Source organism: Oratosquilla oratoria, chromosome 2 (genome assembly GCF_046742065.1).
Source record: "Oratosquilla oratoria isolate Oo_2021 chromosome 2, ASM4674206v1, whole genome shotgun sequence".
Classification (NCBI taxonomy): Eukaryota; Metazoa; Arthropoda; class Malacostraca; order Stomatopoda; family Squillidae; genus Oratosquilla; species Oratosquilla oratoria.
The window spans coordinates 75,530,564-75,545,621 of record NC_134778.1 but is presented as its reverse complement, the minus strand read 5'-3'; the positions used below and the strand labels follow the sequence as shown (position 1 = coordinate 75,545,621).

The 15,058-nt window shown below is 38.2% G+C and overlaps 1 protein-coding gene across 1 annotated transcript in view; it reads left to right on the top strand.

Moving 5' to 3' along the window:
- The window catches only part of LOC143040279 (uncharacterized), an 18,001-nt gene extending 7,417 nt beyond the window's left edge, over positions 1 to 10,584 (top strand). Inside the window, exons 2-5 of the mRNA XM_076211110.1 lie at positions 3,239 to 3,402; positions 6,094 to 6,198; positions 6,412 to 6,662; positions 8,945 to 10,584. Of these exons, the coding sequence (XP_076067225.1) occupies positions 3,280 to 3,402; positions 6,094 to 6,198; positions 6,412 to 6,662; positions 8,945 to 9,446 (981 nt within the window). The 5' untranslated portion in view covers positions 3,239 to 3,279 and the 3' untranslated portion in view covers positions 9,447 to 10,584. The remainder of the gene's footprint in view (positions 1 to 3,238; positions 3,403 to 6,093; positions 6,199 to 6,411; positions 6,663 to 8,944) is intronic.
- The last annotated feature ends 4,474 nt before the right edge of the window (positions 10,585 to 15,058 follow it).

Genomic DNA, 15,058 nt, shown 5'->3' with positions numbered 1-15,058 from the left:
AGAATACTGAACGTTTTCGTCTATTAAGACATTTTCAAAGTACATGACTTTGAAAATGTCTTAATAGACGAAAACGTTCAGTATTCCGATCTTTAATTTCCTCGTGGTTACAAGCAAAAAATATATATATGTATATATATATGTATATGTATATATATATATATATATATATATATATATATATATATATACATATATATATATATATATATATTATTTTCCGGATCCGCCACTGTCCACGGTGCCCAGACGTTGTGTTCAAAAACGTTATGGAAATATAAGACTGACTTTAAATGTACAAGTCTTCAAGTGATTATCATTAAATCAATACAGCAACTAAAACAATGTGCAATTTGTTCTTAATTTTCTTCAGAGTTCTCTACTATGTGAAATTCCACGAGGAACGCTTACAAAAAAAAAAGTAGGATGAAAATTGCACATTCCTGTTGTTGTATTGATTTAATGATAGTCATTATGATAGCCACTGCAAGAACAAAGTTTAAGAAATATATGGCTCGCGTACAAACAAAAATTAAATGTCTACTGTTTTAAGACCAGTCCCTTGCAGTCTTTTGCAATATGACTTCTGAGGTTGTTTGGTCAGTTTTGGCCCTTCCCACAGTCCAGAGCTGAGAAAGTCACAGATTTGAAAGTTGAATCGTACAAGGAAGGGCAGGGGCAATGCCGCAAGTGAGATTAAGGAAGAAAGCAGTGTGCAGGATGGTGAATAGCTGCTTGTAACATGTCACCCAGGAGGACCAACGGCAGTACCCTGCAACGAATGGCACGGTTCTACGGCCGTGATATTGTTTACCACAAGCTGCCCATGGACAAAGCTCAGATGTGCGGGGAAATACATGCTTGTTTTCAGAGCGTGAGCTTAGGCACCCAATGCATCCACAGACCGTCCGTCACAGAAGGAAGGAGAAAGGAAGAGAGAGGCAGGAGAGACTGCTTACATCCTATCATGCACTTTATCAGGAACCCAATAGCCTGGTCTTCTGGGTGCATTAACCCATTCAACTCCGATGACAAGATGTCTTGTCATTTGATCAAAAAAAACAAAAAATCATAAAACACCAAAATTTTTGATCAAACACCAGAAAAATATGACGTCAGTCCTCGCTTCGCTCGCAGCGAAGCGAGGACTGACGTCGTATTTTTCTGGTGTTTGATCAAACATTTTGGTGTTTTATGATTTTTTGTTTTATTTGATCAAATGACAAGACATCTTGTCATTGGAGTTGAATGGGTTAAGCCAGTGGCTCTCAATCTTTTTCGTGGGCGACCCTATTTGGAACACTTCAATCCTTCACGACCCAGAATAAAGTAAAGAGAAACGAAATGGGCGGTGATACATACCTTTTACTTTGGAAAAAAAAAATACTGTGTACAGCTTTTCTTTAACGAAACTAAATTAACAGAATCCATGGCACTGCATTTCCTTCAGAAAACTAAATTAAAGTTTAATCAATTAAGTATTTTAAATACTCTGAAAACGTGAGAATTTTCCGTGTCTCTGCGACCCATCAAAATTGATCTTAGGTCGCGACCCATAGTTTGAGAACCACTGCATTAAGCGACTGTTCGCTTACTCAGGCATTTCGCACTTGTCTACGTTATTATTCCTTGTGTATTGCCGTTACTCAAATTAACTAATTGCTTTTCTCATAAGACATAAATTAGCCCAGTTGAATAACATAGAACAGAAAATACACTTTACACTAGAAGAAGAAATAAATGATGAAATTCCTTTTTGTGGAGACTATAATAAAGAAAACAGAGAACGGAATAGAATTCAAAGTACACAGAAAACCAACATACCTAGAAAATTACATTTATTTTTTATTCAGCTCCAAGTACTTGAGTCAAATCAGGGATATGTAGCAAAGAGTTTTTACAAGATGAGCTTAACCATATCTTTAAATCCTTCCAAGAATTAGCATATCCTTTAGGCTTTCTTATGAAATTAAAATACAAAGCCATCAAAATTATGGAAAGGAACACAACAACTACAGAAAACAGCACCAGCAAGGACAAAATATTTATTTTAATTCCTAGCTCTAGATACGCACCAATGATTAATAATTTTTTAAAGAACACCAGAATAAATTTAGTAACATCAGCGGGAAAGAGAATTGGCAAGTTTACCAGAAACACAGAGAATTTAAAAGAAAATGAAAGTGTTGTTTATAGAATTCCTTGTACAGTCTGTGAGAAAGTTTACATCGGTGAGACAGGAGGCGGCATGGACAAAAGACTAGAAGAACACAAGAGGGATGTGAAATATCACAGAACATCAATTGCCTGAGTAGTTCACATCGCTGAAGATAATCATTTACCAAACTGGAAAGAAGCCCACGTTCTACATAGGGAACTGGGAAAAAAGAAAAGGAAAGCTTTGGAGGCGGCATACATTGCCACCGAGAAAACAACAAATACTCGTAAGGGGTTCATGTCCTGGGCTCAGAGGCCCGCACAGCTGATAGTTGGCGAGTGTGAGGGGACAACGAGACCGGGATGAGGTCACGCAGGGTCGTCAGATCACCATGTAAGCTGTTGACGGACTTTGATTCTTATTCTGTATTCAGTCCACTGAGGAAGGCCCAAGAGATAGAAACGTCTGGTTCTGAATAAAGTTTCATACTCTAGCCTTAACGTTTCATTTTGCCACCTCACCTCCATATATATATATATATATATATATATATATATATATATATATATATATATATATATATGTATATATATATATATGTATACTGTATATATGTATATACAGTATATATATATATACATATATATATATCTTATATATATGTATAATATATATATATATATATATATATATGTATGTATATGTATATGATATATACGTATATATATATATATATATATATCAAATATATATATATATATATATATATATGTATATATATATATATATGTATATATATATGTATATATATGTATATGTATATATATATTTATATATATGTGTGTGTATATATATATAATATATATATATATAAATTCACTCGACTTCTCCCTATTCTCAATATTTGCAACAGTCCCCACTACGCTTGTCTATCAACCCTGGGATATGCTTTCTCTAAATCTATGTACATTAGAAATAAATCCTCACCTTTTGTTAAATACTTTCTAATCGTGTGTTTTACCACAAATACTTGGTCCAGGAAGCGTTTTCCTCTCCTAATTCCACCCTATTATTTCCCAGACGCAGAGGGTGTTGGACCTCAAGGAAGAAGGTCAGGAGACATGGAGGGAGACACTAAGAAACAGACTGCCGTAGATGAAGAGTCCCTCCGAAGGATCGAGAGCAAGGAGGAGTTGAAAGAGGTCCTGTCGGTCTTGAAGGAGCACCTGCCAGTTTCTGCGCCTGTAAGTCAAAGTTTTTTCATGTTGATTGTTGTGTGAAGGTGAATTGGAGTACCAGTTAATCCGATTCACAAGTAACCCTTTCAGCACAGTGGCACACTTCAGAGATATTAATCTGGCTAACACCAGACAATTTAATTCAACTGAAAGGGTGGCACTATAATTACTTTGAGCAAGAGGGTCAATTAATTTGCCTGTTATTCTAGACTTCTTTTGTCTCCCCTTGATGTAAAGTTAAGCCCAATCTGCAGACTAGCACTTGCTCCTGACTGGTGTAATTTCATTTTCTGAGTGTGTGTGCGAACTATATGTCCTAATAACATGAATGTCTTGTTTTCGGATGTCTGACCGTCCATAGTAGATATAACAAAGGTATCGTGGATAAATGTATAAAGTCCAGAATTACAGAGAAAACACGTACAGATAAGCAAGATTTTCAACTATCATTTCTAAAGAATTATGGTGAAATCGCAAATCCCTAACGTAGCCCTGCCTTCACCTCAAACCATTTCCGACCCTCATACGATCTTTATTACTCATGTAAAAAAGTAGACTGCCCTCAACAGACTTAACCTTATCTCGTACATTCACAACACGCCCCACAATGCATATCTATCAACACTGTCATACACCTCTAAGTCCATGAAAGTCCAAAAGACATCCTTACCTTTTTCCACATGTTCTGCTAAATAAAGATTGCCTGTATCCCTAGGAACTCTACATTTCTCTCTATCATTAGGAAAGGAAAAGGATAGACCTACCTATTTATAATCTACAGGAGAAGAGCTACGTCTCATTTCTTCGTCGAACAAACCTGCTTGTGGAATTATTTGTGATTGTAGATTGAAATATATCCTTTTTTTTGGGGGGGGGGTGCTATTTCATGAGTGTAAGTGTGAGTGCAGTAGTTTCAGAGGGATCAGTATGATAAGTGTAGTTGGGAAGGTTTGTAGGAGGGTTTTGATTGAGAGGATTAGGAGAGTAACAGAGGGAGTAATTAGTGAGGAACATGTGGGTTTAGAATAGGTAGGAGTTGGGTGGATCAGAGTTTTGTGGTAAGACAGATATGTGAGAAAGCTTTATGAAAAGATAAAAATGTTTTTGGGCCTTTATGGATTTGGAAAAGGCTTATGGCAGGGTAAACAGGAAGGGACTCTAGGAGGTATTGAAGATATCTGAGCTGTTAAGAGCAGCCAAGAGTTTTTAAGAGAGTAGTAGAGCCTGTGTTAGAATCAGGAATGGAGAGACTGAGTGGTTTGAGGTAACAGGTGGGACTTCGCCAGGGATGTGTTATGTCGTTTGGTTGTTCAATCTATACATGGATGGGGTGGTGCGAGAGATAAATGCAAGGGTAATATGGTCGTAGATTGGAGGTGGTTAAAGAAAATGGAGAAAAGTGGGAGATAAGCCAGTTGTTGTTTGTTGACGACACTGTGATTGTAGCAGGATCAGAGGAGGGAAAGTTAGTGACAGAGTTTGGGAAGGTGTGCGAAAGAAGGAAGTTTAAGATAAATGTGGGTAAAACTAAGGTAATAAGCTGTACAAGGAGAATGTGGCAGTAGAGTGGAAGTGAGTATTAAGGAAGAGAGACTAGAGGAATGGATAGCTTTAGATATTTGGGAGCGACTGTGGCGGGAAAGGGAGGAGTGGAGGTGGAGGTAGAATATAGATTGAGGGAAGCAAGTAAATGTTTTGGAGGATTAAAAAATGTAATGAGAAACAGACATTTGAGAATGGATGCTAAGAGATTTTATGAAGGATTAATTGTGCCGACAGCACTATATAGAACAGAAATATGGAATATAAGAGAGGAAGAGAGGAGCTTTAATGTGTTTGAGATGAGGTACCTGAGAAGTATGGTAGGGGTTACTAGGCTAGAGAGAGTGAGAAACGAGGAGGTGAGAATAGGTATGGAAAGGCAGTTGCGAGATAGGGTTGGTGAAAGAGTATTGGGATGGTTTAGACACATGGAAAGAATGGGTGAAGAAAGATTAGTAAAGGTGTGGAAGGCAGAGGTGGAAGAAGTAAACATGAGGAGGCGACCAAGGATGAGATAGATGGATGGGGTAAAAGAGGCATTGGGAAAGAGAGGAATGTCTGTTGAAGAAGGACGAGGGAAGACAGAAGATAGGGGTGAATGTGAATGGATGTGTGTGGATGATGCCGTGATGCATGAAAGGGAGTGGTTGGGGGATGGAGAGGGGGTAGTCGATTAAATGAAGCTGCCTTGCTGTGGATGTGCTGTGTCTTGCGACACTGCTTCTGACCCAGGGCAGTGGACGAGATGCAGGGATGACCCGTCATCCAGGAGATACCAAGATAAGAGGGAGGGAGGGAGGTGAAAGGGAGTGGAGAATGTGTGGATGGAAGAGGTGGGAGTGGATTTTTTGCCATTGTTTTTTTAGCTACCTCCCTTGTAAGGGGGGAAAACGCCTTTGGTGTATGTATGTAATTATGTATGTAATTTTGTATGTATGTATGTATGTAATTATGTATGTAATTTTGTATGTATGAATGTATGTATGTATGTATATAATGTATATAATGTATGTATGAATGTATTATGTATGTATGTATGTATGTATGTATGTATGTATGTATGTATGTATGTATGCATTCAACTGTATGGAATCTGTTTTTTTTCTATAAACTGTATGTGTTGCCATTTAACAGGTATACTTCTGATATTTCCAGGTATATAATGGAGTCCAGTTGGTGCTTTCCGGGGGAAAGGAACACAAAGTATTCACCCCTAAAGATCGGCGCCAAGAAAGGAAGGTCTTCATTATTTCAGCTGAGGTGGAGTCAGATGGCACTTATGTTTTTTGATACCTTATTACTTAGTTAGTCAGACTCTGTTCATGAAAAAAATTATATATATGAAAAAGCTAAACACCTACACAATGTTTTCTGTTTTTGTCAGCGGGCGATTTCATTCAACTATGAGAAATCCCGTGTCATTTAAAGATTAGTCCTAAAGAGGCTCATCTTTACAAATGTTTTTGTTGATAGGTTCCCTGTTACTTTACTTTCTTCTGTGAGCAAGAGAATTCATGGCTCTTGAGGAGGGTTCTGAGTGAGACTCGAGAACTAGATTTCGACGGTAGACAGTTTCGGGTGAACTTTATTCCCGAATGGGCTGCTGAGATTGTCAAGGATTCACTGAGGTGCCGCTCCTTTGGGCAGCGGACACCAGAGTTCGATTGCATAGGTCGTTTCTTCTACTTCGACTTGGAGACAGTGGTGGCATCTTCGAAGAACAGGTGAGAGCCACTCATTTGTATACTTACTGCCAAGGTAAAACCTTTATACTAAGATATTTAGATACTTTTCCCAAATTACAAAGGAGCCATATGTTAGACTTTATGGGAAAACAGCTTTAACGATTCAAACAATCTTGATCAGGGTGTATTACAACTTAAATATGTTTGTTTACGTGGTATTGAAAAAGTGTGAATGGGTCGGAGCAAATACCATTATATTAACCAGTTTACCATTTTCGAACATACCCCGGTTTTTGTTTGGTCATGATATGATAATATTGGTCAAAAACACTCATAAAAATGGGACGTATTCACGCCACATCTACACATCTCACGTCATTCACGTGTGTTCCTTCCATAGCAAAACGCGGTTTCACATGCACAGGTCTTCTTCCAGTAGTCAAGCAGCATGTGCCCGTCCACGTGTCTACACTACTCGCCTCCAACCACCACTTGACTGCAGGTGATATTGGTCAGTGATGATTTCTTAGTCATATCAATGTCATATTTATACACACATATCATATCAACTTCATAAACATAGTGGGAATTCCAAAAACGGTAAACTGGTCATTATAATGGTTTTTGATCCGACCCACTCGCGCTGTTTTCACTACCGTGTAAACAAACACACTGGTGCCACATGTACTCTTGTCACGATCCACTATCCATCCAGTGTACCAGTTATAAGGCTGGCGATAATACCTCGTCTTGTCGTTTGAGTTATTTCAGTTGTCCTAATCTCCTAAACCTGAGTTTTACCTCATTTAGGTAGGTGGCTGCTGTCGTCTATAGTATATATAAATGATAAGTATATATAAATGATATAGAGCATGGATTAAAATCTACTATTTCCAAATTTGCTGATGATACAAAACTGTGCGGAATGGCAAATGATCACTCAAACCAATTAGATATTCAAGAAGATTTAGATAAATTACAGCAATGGTCTGAAAAGTGGCTAATGAAATTTAACACAAGTAAATGCAAGGTAATGCACATAGGTAAAAATAACAGTAAGTACGATTACAAGTTATTTGGAAATTCGTTAACAAAAGTGGATAGTGAAAAAGATCTCGGCGTAATTATCAGTAACGACCTCAAATCATCCAAGCAGTGTATTTCAGCCTCTGAGAAAGCAAATAAGATTCTAGGACTGATTGCGCGATCTTTTGATTTCAAAAGTCCATCACTCATTAACAAGCTATATAAATCGTTAGTTCGTCCACATTTGGAATATGCTGTTTCCGTATGGTCACCGAATCTCATTAAAGACATTGACAAACTGAAAAAAGTACAACGGCGAGCCACAAAACTGATTCCAAATATCAAAAATAAATCATACGAAAATCGACTAAAACATATCAATCTGTTTTCCCTAAAAAAGCGTAGACTCAGAGGTGACTTGATACAGGTCTTTAAAATTCTAAAGGGAATTGACAACATCAAAAGTGACAAAATTTTCACATTGAATGAGAATCAGACAAGAAACAATGGTCTCAATCTGTCCGGAAATAGATTCAATTTGGAAGTGGGTAGAAACAACTTCGCCAACCGTGTAGTTAATGAATGGAATAAACTTCCTGCACAGGTAGTGTAATGTAGTTAAGTTCGAAGCTTTAAGACCCATTTAGATAAACACCTAAGCAAGATGCTGTAATGATTATAATTTATTTTATATTTTTTGTTTTGTTATCATTTGTCTGTTTGATTTTCATTTATTATTAATTATATGTCAATTTATCATTATTTACTATTTACCTGTTTGTTTATTATTTAACTATACCTATGGATTTATTTATGTATTTTATTTGTTATTTACATTATTGTATTTTTTATTTTTTATTTTATTATCATTATGATTTTTTTTCGCATCCGACCTAGATATGGACCAAAAGGTCTCCTGTCGGCATACTTCGCCTTTGTAATCCTTTGTAATCCTTTGTCTATGTGCACCGCCATATACTTAATTGTAACGTACAGTAAAGAAGCAACGTTCTTCAGATCCCGTCCCTATTTCCCAAACTGCCATATCTAGTTTTGAACTCACTCATGGTTTTCCCTTGAAATATATCATCTTCTGAGCTATGTCAAACATGTGGTCTTCTTCAATTTGTTCCCATTACTTTGTGGCAACCTACCTTCCCACAACGAGAGATCTTGTGTCAGTTTTATCTACTTCTTTTAATGATCTGAATAATACCAACAAGTCGCCCTATTCTCTTCTTTTTCAATGACAGCCAGTCTACTGGTTAACTTACTGTGAAATTCCCTTTTATCAGCTCGAGCGACGGTGTTGTCCTACAACTGGGTAAGGCAGGTATTGGGAAATGTTACGAAACTTGGTTCCGTCGGCACGTATCCGGAGAGGAATTCCGCCTATTACCTTCCCAGTACCCAAGACTCGGGTTTTATCTGCACGACCACGCAGTTCCTTCGCTAGACCGAGAAGAAGGTAACTTGAAGTGTGGTCGTCACCTTAACTTAGACCACGGAGATAATCTTGATGTCCCTGTAGGCCCAGATGACCAGGTTCCCGTCAGCTGGACAGCGACGAGACCTGAGGTTATGCTAGGGATCCTGCAGACACAAGAAGAGTACCGAAGAAGAGGTTATGGCTCCCTCGTATTCATGGCACTAGCCAGGCTTCTGGTAGCCAGGGGCCTTTTTCCTTTCTTCACCACTGCACCTGAAAACGAGAGGATGTTGAGTTTTGCGAGTAAACTTCAATGCGTGGAAGGTAACAAGCTCGTCTTTCTGAACGCCCTTCCTCGTACTGAGTAATGTTTACAATATCCATTTAATCTTGAAGTAAAAGTACCAATATTGTAGTTGTGCATGTGCTGACCAACTGGTGAAATGGTTGCGCCGCTATGCGGAGATGAGGCCATCACTTACACAAATTCTGAAGGCACCCTAACCAATTACACATTCAGGTTAAAGATGACGATTTTATAAGCAAATCCTGACATCAATGTACTGACCTCAACAGTTCTTCCCATGTTGATCACAGTCGTATTCAACAAGAACAACAACTGTCGTCACCAACACGAAGTCCACTGAAAGAGGTGGAAGTGTCAACGAAACAACAAAGAAATATCCCCTGATGTTGCTTGAAAGCATGTCTATAGGCGTTTTTCCAGAATTATATTGTAGAAGGGCAAACTGGGAGGCCGTCATCTATCATGGCTATGACGAGAATGTTCTGTTGTTGTTGTTGTTTTCGTAACTACTTTGGAAATTAAATGTCTAATTTCAATGGAACATGTTTTAGCACTTGCTAAAGTCAATAAAAGCTAAATAAATAACACAACATATATATTTTTTCAATTTGAAATTACGTCTGCTTTAAAACGTCTGCTTCAGCCATTCTCGTAAAACCTACACGTGGCGCCATCTGCTTGGCGGTGACGTCATAGAACTCTTCATTCTTCATGTATCCTCATTGTGTTTTATGAATCGTGATCGTGTCTAGTGCCGCAGGCTATTTAATTTAAAATTTAGGAAATGTGAAAATGAGGAAGGAACTACTGAAGAAAACACACGATTGAAAAAAAGAATAGGAAAAAAAGGTGGAGAATAGTAATATATCAACATATATAACTCAGAGAGAAAAGGAGAAGAAAGCTTGATAACCGCCCAGCAACAATATTATTCGAGTACAGAACATACATGGGGATTTAAATGATAGGGCTAGATTCTCTTACATTAATACTAGATGGCCTTTTTAAAAGCATGCAAAATAAATCATGAGAAATAATAAGTGAATAAAGAAATTATATAGAAAATATATATAAAAGGGAAGACAAAACAAGGCAGAAGATAGGGTGTATCATATAGAAAAAAGTCTAGTCGTTTGCTGGAATGGATTAATATATGTTCTAGCGATATTTGTAATGAAGCTTTAGTTTTTATATAATGGGTAAACAATCTAAAATGATATATCTGATGTGTGTAAAGCACGATTATTTTTATCTAGTAGTAACAAATCACCATAATCAACCTTCTTACTGGCACACTAGGGCTGAGGTGAAAAAGTATCTGTATTGCATTGTAAACATAGTGACGTAGTGTGAACATGGTGCAGGATTGTCTAGGAGCACACTCCAAAATTTTGAATGCGTCACGTATACCCTTACGTTTTTGAGTGCCCAAAGACTGCATTGTAGAACTAACATGCACAAGGTAAGCAAACATTATTCACTAATATGAAACTTTCTTTAGAGAAATAGTTCGGTTCAAAATGATACCCCATGATTATACTGTCTATCCACACACTTTTCCTGTTAGAGATGTTTAGGGAGCCGAGACTGCTCTCAAAACACGATGAAAAACTTTCAATATCGGCAAAGGAATCGTTTATTTCACAATAGGACAATATTGTTGATTAAGATGACTCAGGTTGGTACACTAAACCATGACGTCATCAGAACCAATACCAAGAGATGGCGCTGTTTGTTGTGTTTTAGAAGGCAAATTAGTATACGACAAATATTGTCATCAATAAGCCCCTCAAAAGCTACTTCTCAGATAAGATTTTTTAACATGGTTATCATGAATAAAGATAACATTTAATGAAGAAAAAATGCCTGGGCATGGTGGTTATGCGTTAAGTGTATCGGTTACGCTGGTGAAAAGAAGGCCATGGGCATCAAGTATGATAGTCCTCAAATGGTTTATTGGGTGTTCCTCGCAGCAGTTTTGTCACACGTTTTGTAGTGTTGACTTGAAGGTGAAATATGTGGTGCAGTGTCACCAATGTTGGGTCCTCTACTAGTCACCCTTGCTGGAAGCTGCCAGCCTGAAACGAGTGGTAGGGAGAGAAGATTTTTTTTTTTTTTTTTTTTTTTTTTTTTTTTTTTTTGGGGGGTCGGAACACACCATTGAGTTTGCCGTGGTATGATTCCCTTGGGTACATTTGGAATGAGCAATCCGTGCTCAGTGCCGACGGCTGGTGGTGTTCTCGTCGGAATGTACCTGTCAGAACATAAGTTCCCCGCGGTGTATTTACTTACGCACACTTTGGGTGAACACTTCCGTGCTCAGTGCTACCGGCTGGTACTATTCCTTAAAGAACAGCTATCTTCCAAAGAATATCTAGGATATTTAAAGTTAATTCCATGACTGATCTCTGTTTATTGAAAATGCCGATGATACTATTTACAACAATGGTGGCGAAATTCTTAGTTCTTTGTTTTTAGTATACAATAATCTATAATCTTTGTACAATACATATATATCCTTGTTACAGGATATAGATGAATATATTTTTATTTACAAAGAAATAAAGTTGTTGGAGTGAAAATATATATTTATGTGAATATGAATTAATCAAACGCGTGCCGTGCTAAGGGGTGACCATAGTCTTGACCTGTACTTGGCGGTCACGAATTTTTAAGAGGACACTCCACGTGTTGGCTACAGAACACTACGGTGGCAAGCTGGGTGGTGGAAGCATCAAAAGGGGTCTATGCTGCAACCCAAGTTACCTTGTCGCATCGTTCGTTGCTATGAAAATATTAATGCACAAGTATACATGAAAACGTGACTGTAGAGATGCAAGACGTCTGGGTGATTATGCAGGTATGAATCAAAAGTTGGTGAGAGAAATTGGATGTTTTTGATTTGAAAGGAGGTGGCATATCAGATCATCATCTTCTTCAGACATTGTCAGTATCCTGATGTCTGGAATAAGTGTACCCATTCATGAATTCAGCATACACATCTGGTGCTGTTGCCTCAAGTCTTTTTATATCTTGCATAATTTATGTGGTCATAAATAGTCACTCATGGCAGCATTATAGCAAGTGGAAATTCCATCAGCCACCCTTCATGGCCCTGATGAAGTCCAGCAAAATTTATACCATGTCCACTGATCGACTCCCAGTGACAGCAGTCAGTAACCGCTACAACAGCTCTCTGTCAGCCTTGATAGATTTCTACACACACTGATGACTGGAAATGGTAACTTTGTACATATCTGCAAAATTTTTGGAGTGATTCCTTCTGAGAGTACTGCTCGAAAGTGGCGAAGAGAAAGAAGCATACTCGTCAAAATGGAGAAAGGAATAAGGTAATTAATATTGGGAAACTGACGAAAATATGGTGGAAAGAGAATATGAAAGACTGATGAGGGAGAAATGGGATGAAGGAAAGGCGTACAATGAAGAGTTAAAGGTGTGGGAGAAGTTAAAAGTGACAGCAAAAAAGGTGGTCGAGGTATTATGGAGTTTGGACATGAGAAGAGGATGTGAGTGGTGGAATGAGGAAGTGAAACAAATATAGAGGTAGATTATGAAAATACTAGTTATGGTTTAAAGTGAAAAAGAAAGGAAGAATGCCATTTTCGCAGAGAAAAGGACTGTGTAGATCAGATTTTTACACAGACGCCTCAGTGTGAAAGCATGTGAGAAGGAGAAGTAATTACACTTGTTTTTAGTGAATCTGGACAAAGCAATGATAGAGTAGACAGGGATTATGGGAGACTATTAGACTGTATGGAGAGGGGGAAATGTTCATTGTTATATAATGAAATTATTATAACAACAGTCTTACAGATGCTTCATTGTGGTGTATCTAAAGATAATTTTAGCTTGATAACTTACTTTTCGAAGGTATGATAAAATAAAAAAAGACAGTATCCTCATTTTAGTTGTTTATTTTTCAAGTATATGAGACCAGATTTTGAACATGGGTGGGTTACCAACTAGAATGCAAGAGATAACTAAATATTGCGACGGCACTGCACTGGAAGTGTTGTGGCGAAAACAGATAAATCAATGATCATGTAAATGAAATGCGAAAACTCCTTTTCACATTTCGAGTGGTGGCGTTGTTCTTCCAGTGGCTAAAGTAGGAATTCGAAAATGTTACGAAATTTGGCTTCGTCGGGACTTGGTGTCTCTAGACGAGTTCTGCCTATTGCGTTTCCAGTGCCCAAAGCTGGGGTTTTATCTGCACAACCACGAAGTACCTTCACCAGACCGAGAAGAAGGCAAATTGAAGTATGCTCACCTTGACTCGGACAACGGAACTATTTTTGATGTACCCATGTGCCCAGATGACCAGGTTCCTCACACGAATGAACAATCAGTCTTGTATTCGCTTCTTCATGGTTTCCTTGATATCAGACAGTTTGCCTTTTTTTTATCTGGCTTCAGTAGCATTAGAGATTCTACCTCTAGTCACAAGCTCAAAATTAGCTGGAAGATCCACACTTTCCTGCATGGTTGCCTCAGATAGGAACCTCGTAAGGCCTGCCTTATTCTCTTCCAAGGCAATAAAACTACTCCAGGCATGAAGAAATGGAACATCTGGGTCATCAATGGTCTTGCGAATCGGTTTCTCCTTATCCATTTGTTTTAATCAAGTAGCAACATTGATTGACTGTTTTCCAATATAGTGATCAAACACTACATCAATTCTCGTTATGTGTCCTCCAAAATGGTGTGTCTCGTTGCGTATAAGGACCACATCATATTCACAAACATCTTGGCACCCTTGAGGCTTTCAAAGCGTCGTGATAAGTGCATGTCTATCAATCAGCACACAGGTCTTCATGTCAGAAATTGGGACCTCTGTGGGTACACTTATTCCAAACATCAGGATACTGACAAGGTGTGCCTTTAATGTTGAGTTCATCTAACCTTCAGGCTTGGTCAAGGATAGGGGAACAGGAGACAGCTCATGCTTGAAAATAGATTCCATTTCCACTGATCGACTCCCAGTGACAGCAGTCAGTAACCGCTGCAACAGCTGTCTGTCAGCCTTGATAGATTTCTACATACACTGATGACTGGAAATGGTAACTTTGTACATGTCTGCAAATTTTTTGGAGTGATTCCTTCTGAGAGCAACATGGAACTGTACACTTCTAACAATGAGCTGTGTTTAACAATAGCTATGGGATACTTCTTGCCTCGATCCTCAATCGCGAGATCATTGACTACACCAAATGGTGCAATGGCATTGGTTGCTAATGATACAAGAGGTACACTTCTATCCAGTGTCATCTTCAACACCTTTATTCAATATGCTGTGTAGTCTGAAAACATTGAATCTTTCCAGTTGCTTTGCAGGCTATTTCACATCATCAACATCACATTTTGTGTGTGATTAAAGATTATCAGAACGGGTCAAAGGGGATTCCCCCTCGTCATTTTCCAAACTAAAAAGATATCTAGTGTTTTGTGAGATGCGTGATCATTCTGACCATACAGAACTTGGTTTGATCTTTCCTTGTGATACCTATAATGTCATTCTGCATTTCGTAAGTTCTTTTCACCCACTCAGAGGCCTGATCTACAGAAACATGACTGAAGCACCTTCTTGTTCTCCTCACAACCAAAGCCCCATTCATGAATTCAGCATACACATCTGGTGCAGTTGTCTCAAGT